The sequence below is a fragment of the Diadema setosum genome, chromosome 12 (assembly GCF_964275005.1).
Source record: "Diadema setosum chromosome 12, eeDiaSeto1, whole genome shotgun sequence".
Classification (NCBI taxonomy): Eukaryota; Metazoa; Echinodermata; class Echinoidea; order Diadematoida; family Diadematidae; genus Diadema; species Diadema setosum.
Window position 1 is genome coordinate 21,978,150 of NC_092696.1, and position 18,104 is coordinate 21,996,253.

Here is an 18,104-nt window from a genome sequence, read left to right on the forward strand (position 1 = left end):
CTTTTTCAGAACGGGCGCTCGTAAAAATAATGCGGATTATTCTCAGAGTTTGTGAACGCATTTTTTATTGAATTGTCCGCATTACTCTTATGCGGATAATAGGAGGATGAGTTTATGAAAGGGGTATTAGGCAAGCCAGGTTGACTGTAATTTCTTTCTTCTTTTTTTTCCCAGTTTTTTGTTTTTTTTTGCAAGTGTCAATATTTTGCAATTTCGCAATCTGACTCGGTCCTTTTGCAGAGGCCTTCCCAAATTTAACCACGGTTGGGCCAATTTGACTGGAAAGAGTTGATTTCTGTCCTTTGTGTGTGGAGCAAGGAACACTAATTTCAGAGAAAAGCTATATGTAACTCTTGACATTATATTTTTCCCAGTGTCATACACTAACTCTGCAACTTTGAATTCATATCAGCTCTACCCCCTTTTTGTTGCTGGATTTTGTTTGTTTGTTTGTTTGTTTTTTGGTTTGTTTGTTGTTTTTTTAACTATGAAAAAGATTGACTGCCTTACTAATGAGGAGTTTCTTGAGAATGCATGTTAATTTTTTTTTTTTTTTAAATTTGGGATTTTTGAAAGTTACAAATAAACATAATGATTATTGAAATAGAATCTCAGACAGTGTAGTGATAGCCTAACATAGAGACCATGCTATCACCTAATGAGGTATTGGCACTACATTAGGATAAGACACAGACATGTTATATCCAAGCACAGAGATGCCAACCATTTTGCTTTTTTTTTTCAGTATTTTGTACTGATTTTTTGCCAAAAGATACTGCAGGTTTCACTGAAAATACTTTTTCCCAAAAAATTATATTACTGCACAGATGTCATGTCTGTTGCAAGAAATGATTAAAGTACTGTGTCTTTTTTTCCCCTGCCAAAGATATATCTTTTCAGCGATATATCTTCTCTGTAATGGCCATTAATAAGGTTGGCATCCCTGCAGGTATGATGTTAAAAGGCTGGAATAGCTGATCATACCTAAACATACAAGCCTTGAGTTTAGTTCTGATACTGGCATACTGTGCTTTAAAGTGCTATAAAATTTGCTCAGAAATCATACAATGTGAATATGTAGGTTACTGTTGTTTAGGTTATACAATGCTTGATGTAAGCTGTAGTCATTTCTGTAGACTTTTGTTTGAGGAGTTTTTCCTCTCTTTTTTTCCCCACCAACAGTATTAATACCATAATAACTTGAGAAATATTATCTTTCCATACTGTGTCTCCTGGATCTAAGACTAGTTTTTCTTACTTGACATTTCTGAGATGTTATTTCCTTTTTTTTTCTTTTCTTTTTTTTCTGTTGAAAGAATACAAGGTTTGTCATGCAGAATATAACACTTACATTGATGAATGTGGAATTAGTGACATTGAAAGTATCATTTCCCGTACTCTTTAATGTCTTTCAACACTCTACAGTTCTTTATACTTTTATAGTGACTTTATTTCATGGAAGTCCTATTGAAAACACCCATCTTTACTGCAGATTCTCAATGCACTGTGTTTCTTGTCACTCTTTTTCTTTTAATAGGATTGTGTAATAACCACTATATCTTTATACATATATCTTTTCTTTAGCGGTTTTGATATTATCCTGTGGTGGGAACTCACTGTTATTCATGCAATACTGTTTTGAAAGCACACTTGCTTCTGTTCAGACACTTCCGCTGTAACATTCAAATAACCATAATGTTCATTACTCTCACTCTCTCGTATGAATGAGCCTACCGTGCATTTCCTCTCAGCTCAAGAGATTCAATTATACCGTATGTCCCCCAAAAAAATTACAACGCGACCCTCCGCAATGATATCTTTAAAAATAGTGAATCAATCTAAATACAAATTCAGGGTATGAAACTATAACTCATTGCCCACAACTTACAGAAAACCCCATTCGATTTGCTTCAGTGGTCAAAGAGAAATGAGGAGTTTTGTAGAGGATGTCAGAAATCTCTTCCCTCCAAGTTCTGTCTGTTGTATTCACACACAAGAGCATCAAAGTGCTAAAACTTGGAAGAATCAGATTCATGACATGCTTTACAACAATCCACATTTCTCTGTGACCACTTAACCAAATTGAGTGGGGTTTTCTGCAAAATAGAGCTAAGATGTTATATTTTAAAACTCTGAAGTAGTATTTAGACAGTTTAATCATATTGGGTGTAATCAATGTGAAAATCTGTAATTTTTTTTTTTTTTGAGACATGCTGTATGTCATTCCGTGTATGGTATTTTGCAAGGAATAAGAGTCACAGGTTTTTTGCTGCCCTCTTTACTCATACTCCAGACAGTTTTACAAGGTGTGGTGTGTTGTTGATGAGGAGTGTATGACAGGCAAATATCTTGTGGATGATTCTTAGCAAATGGACTGTGCTTTTAATAATATAATTTATTAGGACCACATGCCACTGTTGAATCCCTTGAGTACTTTTATTTTGTGTGATTCCTTACTCCAATTTAATCTCTGTATCAAAGTCATATATCAGTTTGCAAATATTTTTATATTTTCTGGAAGTCCATGGTCATGCAGAAGATACAAAGGCACGCATACATACAGAAATCACATACTAACGTTAAGATCAAAAGAACGTAAATGATAATTTAATGTAAGCAGGAATGTGTTTTCGTCTTCATCCTTCAGGTGCAATTGCCAATTTTATCTCAATGTTTAGAATTTCATCTCAAAGATATTTCTTCAAAGCCGAGATTTGTCCAAGGAAAGTATGAGAACCGTATCCAGCAACATGCATGCACTAATCCACTTTTTGTGTTCTTTTGTTTCTCCACTTTCTCATTTCTTTGCAGGTGATTTTCCTCCAGACTTCTCATTCTAATGATTCCATGTTTTGCTTTTTTCTCTCTCTCTCTTCTCTCCACAGATAATATTGAAAATATCCGTGTATGATATTAATGTCGATATACTGTATCATGTTTCATTGCTTTGGGAGATCACTTGCCTTATATGCTAAATCATGTATTTTTTCTCTCTGAGATCTAGATATCAACTGTCATACTATGTCATTTTTCATTTACAGGTTGCCAACTTTGAAATACCAAACATGTTTATTAACGAAATGTATAATTTGTATTTTTGCTCATACAGGTGAAACTGCTTGCATTGTTTAAAAATTCCAGTTGAATGTCCTCGAAACAACATTATTTGCTCTGTGAATCAATGTTTCCCGTGGCAGAAGATCTAACTTTGTTATCTAAAATATATATTTTTTACAATAATTGTCTTTGGAGTTGAGTATAGATTGCATTTGAGAAAGTGCAATGTCTTTGCTGGAAGATTGTTCAGGAGGATGTGTGCATGAATTAAATTATCAGTGAATGGTGTATGGGAGTGCCTGCTTATTCTCTGATTTTTTTTTTAAGGTAAATGAATGAGCTGTTGATCCTTCTCCATCCATCTTAAGATTTCAATCTCGAAGAGAACATAGTGAGACAGATTTAAACAACCTTTTCTTGGCTTTGCTGAGAAGGAGAAGAACTCTGAACATGATATTTATGACAGATACTGGCTTCTCTTGCAGATATGCACTGGACTGTCCTCTTGAAGTACAAGTAGTAACTTAATTTAAAGATTTTATTTTGATGCTTATTTTATTATTGATTTTATTTTATTATCAGCGTTTTTACCCAAGACGGGCTTACTCAGCACTTTATTATTTTACCCCCATTTAGTCCTCACTTAAACAAGATGATTTGCGTACAGCGAGGGATTAAGAGGCCATTTATTGTTTTATTCAGAAGACGGCAGATTATTCAGAGCTTTAAACTTAACGTTTTTACATTTCATCCTTGTTTCACGCAGATAATTTTGCACAGCAATGAGAGGACATTTTATTATTCAAATATTTTTATTCAGAAGAGTTTGGATTCTGAAGCACCTGTGATTTTTATTTTCACATTTGTTGTCCTTTTTTATTCATTTTTTTTTCTTACCGTGTGCATGGGGATTATTTTGTTTCTCCTTTTTTATGCTGTGTTATTTAGGAGACTGTGATTGTACCAATTTAATATGTTTTTCATCTTAATTTATTCCAGTTTTATTCAGGTGAAATTCATGTGGCATGGACAAAGTAAAATATTTCTCTTAAATCTTTGTAGTTTAAATACTTTTGAGGCAGCTGCAGATTTATTTGAGTTTATTCCTTTTTTTTCTCCCAGCATATTATCAATCTTAATTTATTTTTTCAACTGATGTGCATAGGACATCTGACAGAAGAGTAATATCCATTTATTTTGCCCACACATTATAAGTTTTTATCTTTTTCTTTTATCGAGGACTACAAATCTTCAGTACCGGTACATTATAACCTTTTTCATTTATTTGTATTTTATGCTTTTTTACTGTGACAGTTGGCATGCAGTTTTCTGCAGATCATCAAGAATACATTGTAACATATTTATCATGGGAGATGAAGGATTGTCGAGATGTGAATTAATATGGATTTTGGTTTTCGAATAAGATCATTTTCTATGGTAGCACCCCTGTGTCTGATAGATACTGAATCAAAGTAAGACAAGGAGCTTATTATTTACCTTTTCAGTTTGCCATTATTCTATGATACTAAAGAAGTTTTAGAATTTAAGAATTTTGTTGCTGCAGTCATTTGAAAATCTAAGAATGCAGTTAGTTTATAGTCAGCAAGAGTCTACACATACGATAAGCCAGGATACAAAGGTAGAAAGTAAGACTAATATAATGTTTGTTTGTTTGTTTTTGTGTGTGTGTGTTTTTGGGGTTTTTTTGGTTTTTTGTTTTTTTTTTGTTTTTTTGTTTGTTTGTCTGCGAATCCCCTCATACTCTGGGAGCCCAACAGGGATTGCAAAAAGGAAAAGTAGTAGGGCCACTTTCATCCATGTATTGAAGTACACAGGCCTTGATAGCATTAATGAACTGAGGACTGCTGTGCTAAACAGGCAAATTTGAAGGTGCAACTTTGTTTGTTGAACCCGAGATGGCATATATGCTAAAGCTAATACAGAACAGGGGAGGGGATCATGTACATGCAATGCTGAATTTTCATAGAAATGTCAAGTTAACCTGTTTTAAGATCTTTTATTTGTAATTTCATCAATCATAAGTTAAGTGGGCGTGCCGGTGTTTGTGGATGCACAATGCAGGCTGTGCACCCAGAATATTGCTAGGAAATTTAAATTATTACAGTCATTGAATAAGTTGTTCCTACAATTGCATCTATCTTAACAACAAGCCATCCTGTAGAGTCATTTTTTTTTTATATTTTGTCTTTTTATTGGTTTATTTCTTTTTCATCATTGTGTGTGTGTGTGTGTGTGTGTCCCAGACTAAAGGTGAAAGCACCATACATTTGTGTGTTATTAAATGTCCAGTCATTACGTAACATTCATCAAACTGTATAAACCATCACTTGCACTCATTTCAGTGTTCATACAAAACCTGGTGTGGTCAGTCATATTGGTAACATAACAAGTCTTTAACAATTTGTTTAATTCCAACTAAGTCTTGTGATTTATTTATTTTTTTTTTTTAAGTGACAACTTGTTTTTTTGTTTTTGTTTTTGTGAGATTTATATCTCATAATGCTGTACCAAGTTAAGCTATGAATAGATTTAACAGAGCATTCGAACAATGTTTGAGTATTTATGAGTTTGAGTATTTGAGAGGTAAGCGACTTGAAAAGTTTTGTAACAACATCAGGAAGTGTGGCAGTGACATTTACAAGCCAGTACTTAACACTGGCACTGGTCCAACGGTCCCAGACCAGTAAAAATCACTGTTGGGCTTGTAACTTTTCAGGAATTGCCAAATTTACAGGTCTTATGTGACTGGGAAAAAAGTGATAATAATAATCATATTGTCGGGGGCCCGTCGAAGAAAAGAGCAGGACCAGTAAAGTTCAGGTTCTGACCAATAATTAAAAAAAAAAAAAAAAAAACCTGGGTATCGACTGGTCCAACATAGACAGGTCAGATCAGTAGAAAAAAATGAGTTAGTGTGCAGCCCTGTAAAGCAACATTACACATTTAATGTGGGTGATGGTAGACAGAAAACAAATACCACCCAGACTTCATGTACCTCTGCTTCCTTCAAATCATTTTTTTTCGCCTTTTTGTTTGTTTTTTGCCCATGCTGACGTGTTAGAGATACCAGCCTTGATTTGTTGTAATGCTAGTGAGAGTTATGATTAGCTCCTTTAGTTGTTTGCTTGTTTTTCTTTTGATAGATCAGGCTTTGTTCATGTGTATTCTTTTTTTATTGGGGAGGGGGAGTGAAGGGGGAATCCAGGGGAAGGGAAATAATGAAAAGGTAAGGGAAAAATAGAAGGGGACTAGATGTTAATTAACAATTTTTTTTTCTTTCTAGTGAAACGCACGTTGGGTTCCCACTGTTGTGCAATCTGCAGCTAACCCACTTGGTTGACTGCCCGTGACATGCAGTTAAAAGTACCATCGCACGCTGTCTCTTGCAGCAGTGCAATTTTGTGCAAGCAAAAATGGATATCACACGGCTAATGTCGCCAATTTTCATTGACTCCCGTGTTAAACTCACAATCGACTCAAAGTTTTTGTGCCATTGCATGGCTCTGATGTCACAATAAACAAACACTTGCTGCATGCACTCAACAATTACAAGTGCGCTTGCAAGCGCATATTTTGTCAAAATGTGCTCAGTTTTGTAAACAACTCCGACTGATCAGTTTTGCGGGTGTACATACGTGTGCACAGCTGACTGTGACTGTGCTACTCGTCTTCTGAGGAAAATGGTTGCCATTTCTGCACTAAATTCAAGGATCTTTGTGGACATCTGTTGACATCTGAGGTGTTGTATAAAACAAATAGTGTATGGTCTTTTCTCATGCAATGGTACAAGATTTCGCACTCAGTGAAAGATGAGACACTATTCAACTCGGCTTCACCTCGTTGAATAGAGTGTCTCTCTATCTTGTGTGAAATCTTATACCATCACACCCGTGACCATTCACTATTTGTATACTAATGACCAATCGTGGCATGTGTAGTGAATTGCGCAACAGTGGGATCCCAGCATCACAGAGAATGCTAGTGTATGTAAATTGTTTGAGCAAAGAGCCTGAGAACTTTTATGCCTTCTTCAGAGCACACCTGGAGCATGCCTAATTCTACTTTTTGGCTTTCAGTATTTTTTTTTTCTTTACATTTTTTTCCTTGATAGAATTTTTCTTCTACTGGCAAATTTCCTACTGTCTCAAACATTTCCGTAGATCCTCAGCAGGCTAGTGTTGATGTGGGTGAATCTGTTGATTCTGCAAACTTCGTCTGAGAAAACCTGTGCAGCTGTTTTTTGCCTGCAATTGCACTTGCGCTTGCAGAGAGCTGAAGTCATTTCTGATATTATTTTTTTGATAATTGACATAACTGTTAAATGGCCCTCTACCATCATCTCTAACTTGTCAGATACATGCAATCAGAAAAATTATCAAGCAGAAAATTTGTTTATTTATTTATCTATTTGTTTATTTATTTATTTATTTATTTATTTGGATAATGATGTGTGTTTTTAATGCTTGTACTGATGACTAAGGTTAGCCTTCTGTAGTCACATAGAAATTATGTGCATATTCATAATTGTTAGACAAACTTTAGACAAATGTAGAATCAAAATGTCTACTCTTTATGCAATACCAAAAATGATTAAATAGCAAAGAACGTTGATTCAGAGTTTACATTTTGGGGGGATTGATCGATGCTTTAGAAATGGTGGTAACCTGTTGCTATTTTTTGTTCGTGGGGCTGTTGTGATTTTGTTTCATATTTTTTTCTTCTTTATATCTTTAATTTAATGGTGTATGCTTACAGTGGGTTAGAACATGACTGGTGGTTTAGCCATAGCACTCCAGCCATAGATATGCCCTTGCATATAAACTGCTGGTAACAGAGACTATTACTCACATCTCATTTTTGTTCTTGTTTTTGTTTTCTTTTGTTGTCTTCCTCCTGCTCTCCATCCCTGCCACACTCTGATAGCTGCCGGAGATGCAGCCGTAACCGAGGCAACGGATGGTGCCAAGGACTCCAACTCCACCGAGGAGGCAGCACCAGCTGCGCAGGGTGAGCGGAGGCTGGCTATGAATGGGGGTAGCCTTGAGCATGGTTCTTTACTTTCTCTACATGTATATGACATGCAGTGAATTGTATTTTATCAATCCCCAAAAGGGTTGAGAGAAAACCTGAAATTTGTACCCCAATTTCCCGTTCTCAAATCGCGCGAGTCAGCAAAGCCACGGATGTGGGGCTTGGATCTTTATGTTAGCATTTGTGTTTTCGAAATACAAGAAAGTGCTTTGTCAGTTATGTTTATGAGCCAACTGACAATGTGAGTGATGATTATATTGGATTCATCATAGCAAGTGAGTCTTTCTTTCATCCAATATGTGAAGCTCCCAGCAATTCTGAACTTGTGAGAAAGAATCCAAATTTTGACCTTTCCCAGCTCTCTTTTCAATTGGAGGTTCTTGTTTTTCATAATGATTTTATTACACACTCCTAAGAGAACTACTTTTTCTTATGTACATTTGAGCCAACTCGTCCCTGCTTTTCAGTTAGAAAGGATTGGAGTCGGAAATATGACATACAGTTGAACCTCTCGTATCCGGACAAGTCGGGACCGGGGCTCATCCGGATAAGGGATTTGGCCGGATACGGGAGACTCAATGCTTTATACATGTACATATACATACACATGTACTGATGTAGCCCATTGTAGTACCACATGTAGTAATGTGTATACTGCAACCTTTTCATTGTTACATTTTGGGATGTTTCGGGATGTTGAAATGTCTGAAGGTAAGCAATTTGGAAGGAAATTTGATGCAATGTATGTTAATCGTATTGGAAGTAATATGTCATTCATGTGTGTTTGGGTAGGAGTTCTCAAGGAGTTGGGAATCCCCCTTTCTTCCCGTAATTATTTTTAAAAAATCACGGCGAGATTGCGTCCGGATAATAGAGAGATCCGGATAAAGGGAGGCCGGATAATAGAGGTTCAACTGTACCTGCAAATGCTAACATTTGTGTTTTGCCAGTAGCACAGAAGGTGTTTCAATTTTGCTTCTTTTATTGGTTGATATAATGTGTTTTCATCTCAGATTCACCATTCAAACCTTCGTTTTTCTTTCCCACCAGATGAAGTACCCACCGCAGAGGCTCCAAAGGTGAGTAAATTTAGTCCCAATACTATAAAACTTGATATATTCGGGGCATTATTATATTTTGCGAATTGCCACTGGCGTTCAGTGCATATAGTGTAGACAAGAAATTTCGCGAATCTTGGCACTCGCAAAATTCGCGAAATTAAAATGCACATGAACATTCCTCGTTTTACAGTAGTCCTTAGCCTTTAAGGGCATTATGTACCATTTGCAGATGAAACAAGAACCCAGCTTCAGTGCTTCAAAATAGTTCTAAAATGTGAGTTGGGGATAGAAACAACCAATGTAAAAATGTTACTAGTAATTAGTACAGTCAATGTTCAGTATTGTTCAATGTACAAAATTTGAACAATAATTATAATAGAACTGTTTCTAGACTAAACCATCTGCAGCTATGGTTTATTGAGAAAAATAGTGATATCTTTATATTTTAAGCTTTATTGCAAAATTTTTATACGGTAGGATGTTTCGTGATACAACTGACCTACACATACGCATCAAATGTGATAACTTGGACATTATTCAAATCACTGCACCCAATGGTAAACAGTACCTCTGCATGTGAAACAGGTGTGTGAGTAGCAAAGGGCTCTTATGAAATTGAAAAACATGAATTTTTACTATACCATCTTAATAGTAGTGACAGTAAAAAAAGAAAGTAAATATCACTGTGATGGTACACTACTGTAAAAGTGGAAAATTGCCTTCACTCTGCATGACGTGACACACCGTAAAAATAAAAACACAATATTTTTTCCTCGTAACATGTAATAATATTTTATATTTTGACTACGCAGAACTAAAAACATGCGAAATTCATCTTACCCAATGGTTATGTGTAAGAGGGAATAATTGCTCTTGCAATAATTTCCACTTTCACAATAAAGCATTGTAAAATGTTACAGAGCCAAGTGTACTGGCATGTAAGGTCAGTGTGAATTTGACCAGAAAAGCACAGAATCTGACGGAATGACAATTTTTGACCTCGCATTTGCCCGAACCTCCTTCCAGAGCACCCCGCCTCCGCCCGTGGTTTGCGTGACGCCGCCAGATGCACCAGCCGCCGTTGAGCCCGCGGCGCAGCCTGTCAAGGCCCCAGCACCAGAGGTCCCCCAGAACAATGGCACCACCAATGGTACAGCTGAGGAGGAAGCACCAGCGTCAAAGGTGAGAAGCCACACGTAGTGTTGGTACCGTGCTTCTCTTCTTGATGGAAAAAATTAATGCTGAACTTACGATGGTATATCCTTTACAGGCTTTCAAGTGGCCCTACTTTTCCTACTTTTTCCTACTTTTTTACTGCTGTCCCTACTTTTCCTACTTTTTTGCTCAAAATCCTACTTTTTCCTACTTTTTCCTACTTTTTGGTGAAAAACCCCGCAAAAAAAAAAAAAATGTGCAAGGCTACTTGAATAGTTGATATTCAGAAGTGATGAGTAGACTCTAGTTGCAGATTCTTACTGGTGGGGAGGAGCCTCTTCAGCATGAAAGAGGTATAACACAAACCAATCAACCACAAGACTGCTGCCAGCCTCAGCTTTTGCTCCTGTGCAGATGTGATTGATCCCACTGATATTGCAGCCTAGGACATGGAGCAGTGCTCATCCAGCTCTCATCATTGCTCAAAATTACCAAGCTCTCCAAAGGAGCAAAATTGAGACTGAGGCAGCAGGGTTGTGAGTACAAATTAAGATTTACAGGTAGCAGTGGTGTATCTAGGGGGGCAAGGGGGGCACGTGCCCCGGGCGCCACTCCTTGGGGGCGCAAAAAACGAAAAAAACGAAAAGAAGAAGAAGAAGAAGAAAACCAAAGAAAAAAAAGAAGAGGAAGAAGAAGGAAAAAAAAAACCTCGCCAAGACGGGGTGGGGGGGGGGGGGGGAGAGAAGGGGGGGAGGGGCAGAAAACCAAATCAAACAAGATAAAAACAAAACATGATGATGACGCAGACAAATAACAATGTTTATTGTGTTCACACAAGAATTCCGAATTCCATGTTTTGTAAGCTGAAATGCAAACAATGCAAAGTTTGTTGGTATGAATCGTTATCAATCAGACTGTCACCATATCTTGATTAGAATTGTAAGATTTAATAAGCAAAAAAGAAAAAAAAAAGACATGTTTGTAAGCTGAAATACAAAAATTTTCGGCTCGCTCGCTGTGCTCGCTCGCCAAAATTTATCAAAAAAAAAAAGATAAGAACAAAATGTGATGATGACGCAGAAATATACAAATTTCCGCTCACTTGCGCATACTAATTGAGAGTATTTTTTTCAAGTCCTTAGTTTGTTGGTATGAATCGTTATCTATAAGGCCGTCACTATATCTTGATTAGAATTGTAAGATTTAATAAGCAAAAAAATGACAAGAATCCCATGTTTTGTCAGCTGAAATACAAAAATTTTCGGCTCCCTCGCTGCGCTCGCTTGCCAAAATTTATCAAAAAAAGATAAGAACAAAACGTGATGATGACGCAGAAATATACAAATTTCCGCTCACTCGCGCATACTAATTGAGAGTATTTTTTTTTTTCAAGTCCTTAGTTTGTTGGTATAAATCGTTATCTGTAAGGCCGTCACTATATCTTGATTAGAATTGTGAGATTTAATAAGCAAAAAAAAAAATGACAAGAATCCAATGTTTTGTCAGCTGAAATACAAAATTTCTCGGCTCGCTCGCTGTGCTCGCTCGCCAAAATTTAGCAAAAAAAAAAGAACAGAACGTGATGATGATGCAGAAATATAAAAATTTTGCTTCACTCGCGCATACTAATTGAGAGTATTTTTTCAAGTCCTTAGTTTGTTGATATTAATCGTTACCTATAAGGCCGTCACTGTATCTTGATTGGAATTGTAAGATTTAATAAGCAAAAAATGATAAGAATTCCATGTTTTGTCACCTGAAATACAAAAATGTTCGGCTCGCTCGCTGCGCTCGCTCGCCAAAATTCATCAAAATTTATTTCATTTAAATCACCCTCAAAAGACCCCTTTTAGGTGCTTGAAAAAGCATATCATGTGGACATTTTTTAAAGTCCCTACCGGGATGGGGTTGGGGTTGAACACTTTTTCAGAATTTAGGGGCGCAATTTTCGCGTTTGCCCTGGGCACCGTTTTCCCTAGATACGCCACTGATCCAGAGTTCTGGTGAGTATCAACGAAAACTACTCCAAAAAGCCTGCACATGTCCTGATTTATTCCTACTTTTTTTTCTTTAATGCCCTACTTTTTCCCTCTCATGTCCTACTTTTCCCTACTTTTTTAGAGATTTTGTTCCTACTTTATTCCTACTTTTTTACATTATCCCGCTTGAAAGCCTGCCTTTACGTCATATCAAAGTGTACGTAATAGTCTATGAACCATATATACAGTCAACCTTGCCTAAATCGTATCTACTTGGACTGAAGAAATAGCTTCGACTTACAGAAAAGTTAACTTATGAGGAATTGGAATATCAATGAAATGTAAAGATAAGAGGCCTTGAAAAGTCCTTTTACTTTGGCAATTGTTCGACTTATGTGATGTTGACTTTAAGCAAGGTTGACTGTATGTATACTTTTAAACAGTTTTCTGATTTTATTAAAAAACAAAACTTTAAACAAATCATATCTTTTTGCAAGATTCTCGAGATATGAGAGAGAGAGCATGTTTATACACAGCACACTCCTGAAGCACGCAGAGGGGACTACTGCATGTAATTGGTGCTGCCCAGTGTGTGGAGTTCACTCACCCAATCATTCTAATACAGTTCTACCATCTACTGTATACACCATATATTTAGCGAGTCTAAAGTTTCGTCAATTGGGACTTCCCAACGATTTCGCAAGTGGTTAAATTCGCAATCGTTGAGTACTGTACTGAACGGAGAAATGTATGACATCTTCGTCACATTCATATCGGGAGCAGAGTCATTATTTTGCGTATCTTTAATTTCGCACATAGCACCTGACTTCCAAAATTCGTGAAAATAAAGACCTCGCAAAATATTCAGCATGTACATTAGTTAAACAGCTTAATGCCCTGTCATGTGAGCAAAAATGTATCCGATCATGGCAGATGACCAATTTCTAGAATAGATATTACTGCAGCTATGAGAGGAACCCCACCCCCCTCCCCCCCCCCAAAAAAAAAAGAAAGAGGAAAAGGATATTGCAACTGATTGACAAATTGCCCGACATCGACAATCAGTTGACAATTAGTTGCAATGAAAACATCTCGACGAAAGAATTTCATGAATTTGAAGAAAAGGATATTTATACACCAAAAACTCACTCATAATATTTGCTTGGTGGTACAAAGTTGTAAGAACTTGCCTAGAAGGATTCTGGAGCTGAGTAGAAAAAAAAAGAATATCAAGATAATGATAATGATGGCCAATATACCTGCAAAAAATGCTAAAAGGAAACAAGATACTGGAATTTAAATGTAAGTCTTTCTTTGTGTGATTGGGAGAAACCATACCATATCAATATCATTTGAGATCCATAATTTTCTCCCCCCCCCCCCCACCCCAAAGTTTCCTGGAGAGTTCTATTAATGTCTTTGACTAGAAGCTTTGTTACCTGTGGTCATAATCTACTAATGGTTTCATTTTCATTCCTCTGTACCAAAGGATGACAGAGGCTAAGTTGTGTTTTGAGGTTGTCCTTTTGTCTGTATGTGTGTCTCACCCAGACCTCTTTTATCTTGATAAGAGAGAAAACGTTTTAAGAGTGAATCCAAACTTTTGCTTAAATTGTAAATTCTAGGCATTACTTCACCCATGTTATGTCCAGTGTTAGTGTAATTCAATGGACATATTAGAAATGAATTGATGAATATTTGCGTGATTATGAATGTGGCAGTTGAGCAAAGATCAAGGGTCAAAGGTAACTGTACTTTGTCAAGGAGAGTTCCACCAGCAATATTGTGTGGTAATGTCAGAAATGAATGAACTATTAGTTTCTGAAATGATGGGGTCGAAGGTCAAAGTCCAAGGTCACCAAAACCTGGTTTAAGTGTTGTTTTGTTGCAGTAAATTTCACTAGGCAAGTCCTGTTTTAATGTCATTTATAAACTGTGCTGTGCGTATAAAGAAAAAAAAAAGTAATCCATTTTGGAGGGCTGCTATTTTATAATATTGTCAGCTATGGAGAGCACAATATTGGCTGTGAGGAAAAGGAAACTCTTCTTCTTTCCTTATAACCAACATTGCACTCTCCAAAGCTGACAGTTATCAAATGGTAGCCCTCCGCAGTTGGATTACCTGTTTTTGATACGCATCGTAATGGACAAAATAAACTAGAAAATATTCCCCGTGTGCAAAGAGGGTTAGAAATCAGTTCTCCGGGTTGGTCATCGATGTCAGTGAACCTCATCAAAATGATAATGAAGGGTGATGCGTTTCTGGCAGATATTATGATTGTGTGAGAAGTGCGGGTACCCCAATCAAACCCGTTGAGGACGAGTCCCGAGTGTACTCGGGCAAGCGTCTATGGGAAATGTGTGTTGCAGCAAAATCAAACCGTCCTCAATGGGTTAAATATGCACAAGTCAAATTGTGCTAGTCAGTCTTCAAAGTTACTACTTTTTCTGCCTCCACTGCATGGTGGACTTCCTTGAGTGATTTGCCATCAGCGTTATTAGCGTTTACAGAGAATCACAGCATTTTCTAACACACTTTGTGTGATGTGATTTCCGTCTTGTCTAGTTTCCAAAAGATGCTGTAAAACAAGAAGTGTTCATGTGCAGTTTGATTTTGCGAATTTTGCAGGAGCCAAGATTCGCAAAATTTAAATGCACACAAAAGTTCTTGTATACACTACATTGTATATGCATTGAATGTCAGAGGCAACTCGCAAAAATTTCATGCCGCGACAAAGGCCGTCGGCTCCAATTCACGAAAATCTCATGCCACAAAAATATCATGTTTTACAGTAGTGCAAGTTGTCTGATCTTTCCTGTACTGATGAAAGCATGTCAAGGGCTTGTTTTGTTTTCGTTTTGTGCTTTTCTTGTCTCTAATCAATTCCAGGTTAAAGGGATGGTACAATATTGGTGGAAGCGAGGATTAGGCTTTTAACTTTTTGTGAGATACCAAGAAACCACTTATAAGATTGTACAGAACATACTATTCTAAGATGAATTCAAAGTTTATTTGATGAAAATCGGTTTTGGAATGGCTTAGACATCCAAAAACAAAGTAAAATAAAGTGATCACAATAAAAGGTGGGTCCCATCTTTTATTACATTGCTCTATTTTGCGTATCTTGGCCGTTTCAAAACCAATTTTCATCAAATAAACGTTGAATTCCTCTTAGAATTACATGCTCTTGCATATATTTCATAAGAGGTTTCTCATTATCTCACCCAAAAATGTTAGAAACCTGAAGTTTGGTCACAACCAAAACTATATGATCCCTTTAACCACAGTGCAGCAGCCTGTTCTAGAGGGAAGACCTCTGCTGTTCTCAAATGCTGATGATGCGATGTTTCTATTTCTGTCATCTGTGTATCTGATTTTGTTATTTTCTATCCACAATTTCTGACAAATTCACAGTCATCTTAAAATTCCTCAGTATGGCGCCTCTCTCACGTCGTCTTCTTGCTTTCCTCTGTATCGCCCTCTACAGGTCGATGGCGTCCAGGATTCATCGTCAGTCTCACAGACCCCGCCCCCTTCAATCAGCGTGGGGTCAAACTGAGGTCGTCCCATCTGTATAGAGGTCGTTGACCTAAATTCTCCACTCCAGGGATACCATTCAAAAAAGAAAACACATCAACAAAAGTAATGTCTATTTTTAGATTTACAGACTGATTAAGAAAAGAAAAGTTCAAAGGACATCCAAAAAAAAAAAAGAATTACCATGAATATAATTATGATAAAACATGCGTAATCTGGTGTATCTTCTGTGAGGCTATTTTTAGAATTCCATGGGTTCCCGTCGTAGAATTGTGATCAGCGTAGACGCGGTATTACACCATATGTCTGAGAGATTTTCACTGGGAATCCTGATAGCTGATGTTGTTTTCCATGTAAATGTTTTTAACCGCCTGCGATGATTGGAAACGGAATTATGAATATTTTGTACAGGTCTGTGTTTACAATTTTCAGGAGTGGTTTATGTATCCTTCTACTCTTTTTAGCTCTCACTCACTTCAACAACAACAACACCAACAAAAGGATAAAGACATGAGAAAGAATTTGTACAAAAATTTTGAGATTTGAAAACAGCATGCTGTAAAGATACTCTTGTGTAAGAAAAGACAGAAGTGTTCAAGAATGAGTTATGCAAGGTAAGATACAAAAAAAAAAAAAAATACACGTCGGTGGAGAGTTTGCTTTTAATAATCTAGTCACCTTCAAAAAGTTGTTGGTGAGTATTGTAGATTTCATAATGTATGCTCATGTACATAGACAGATTAAAACTTTTTAGGTGTTAGCATGAATGCACATACACACACACGCACCCTGCTTTTTTAAGGATGAGGTGTTATTATGAGCCGTTATTATAAAGAAAACAAGAAAATAACCGAAGAGGCAATGTATTACAAAGACAGAGTAAATTAAGGGCTTTTCTATTTCAAATTCTATGTTGTTGGGTGTTTTTTTTTTAATCAGTTGTTATTCAATAGTGCAGCCACCTTTGTTTTCGAGATCTTCTAATTTCACATACCACATTGGAACAATGGCCCAAATGATTAGATTGTCCTGGTCTTTGCAGAGAAATGATGGCCAATGCTCTCTGGTAGTCCTGTGCTTGGCGTGGCCCACAAGTAGATGTGTGTTCAAATGAAAGAGTGATGCGACCTGTCGGCTCAAAAAGCATATTTAACCACCTCATCATCCTCTTTCAGTCTGCTTCGAATGATTTTCGGGTTTTTCATGTAGGTTTAAAAGAAATAAAAGCATTCCAATTCTGCGTAGGGTACGATGTTCTTCTCATGTCGTAACTTTGGTTGTTTTCATCGGTAATCTGAATATATTTGTGATTTTAGAATTGACATTTTCAACCTGAATATATTTGTGATTTTAGAATTGAGATTTTTGCAGGTGACATTCTCGAAAACTGCGCCTCGCTGTTTCCAACACATACGACCCATCTGTAGAAGTGCATTTCGATGTTGCTGTACCGTGAGTTATTGTTCATGAGATAATTTGTTGTATGCTTTCATAATGTTGCAATTTTTGTGCAGTGATGACACAACTTCACCGTGTGAATTTAATGTAAGGAATGAACGATGATTAAAATATAATTTCCTCGTACTACCGGACTTAATACTTATGTCCACTTTGTGTGGTTTTTTTGTTTATTTTTTTCATAGTTTTTCCAACAAAAAAAAAAACGAAACCAGAAGAAGTAAGAGCGCCCTAATACAATGGATGTTAGATCAGTCAAGCGCAAGAGAGATGCAGGGTCTCTCAAGGTAGTTTGTTGAGTTCTGATGCCTGGCAGGGCTGTAGGTCGGCATTTAAAGAACGGTAATCTACAGCAAACCTGTGAAACTACGAGATGTTGTTCTCATTATCAGTTGTACTTCCATCATCACATTACTGCCAAACCTGGAAGGAGGGGGGGGGGGAGTGATGACTGGACTTTGAGCGAGCACTGGATTTTTGTCCCCGCCCACTTCCTGGAGATGCTTTAAATGCGCACAGTTCAAACCTTTTGGATTCTACTCGGTACTGTTGCACAGGAACAACAGAGATTGAATAGGTTAAAGGGGGAAACTAGCGAAGGCAGCATTTTGTGATGTTGAGCATTGGCAGCACATCTTACTCTGTTTAGATTCCCTCTTAACGAGATTCACTATCAAAGATGTCTGCAAACTTCAGGAAAAGGTGGTCACAAGCATAGTCTGATGCTGGATTACTGAGCGGAGTTGTATGCAAATCAATACAGACCACACTCTGCCCCATCAGAAGCAGCGTAGTGATATTTTC

The 18,104-nt window shown here is 37.0% G+C and overlaps 1 protein-coding gene across 1 annotated transcript in view; it reads left to right on the forward strand.

Annotated features, from left to right (window-relative positions):
* The window catches only part of LOC140235666 (uncharacterized), a 34,303-nt gene extending 16,579 nt beyond the window's left edge, over positions 1 to 17,724 (forward strand). Inside the window, exons 5-8 of the mRNA XM_072315686.1 lie at positions 8,002 to 8,085; positions 9,160 to 9,188; positions 10,197 to 10,352; positions 15,793 to 17,724. Coding sequence (XP_072171787.1) covers positions 8,002 to 8,085; positions 9,160 to 9,188; positions 10,197 to 10,352; positions 15,793 to 15,864 — 341 coding nt within the window. The 3' untranslated portion in view covers positions 15,865 to 17,724. The remainder of the gene's footprint in view (positions 1 to 8,001; positions 8,086 to 9,159; positions 9,189 to 10,196; positions 10,353 to 15,792) is intronic.
* Positions 17,725 to 18,104: the final 380 nt, after the last annotated feature.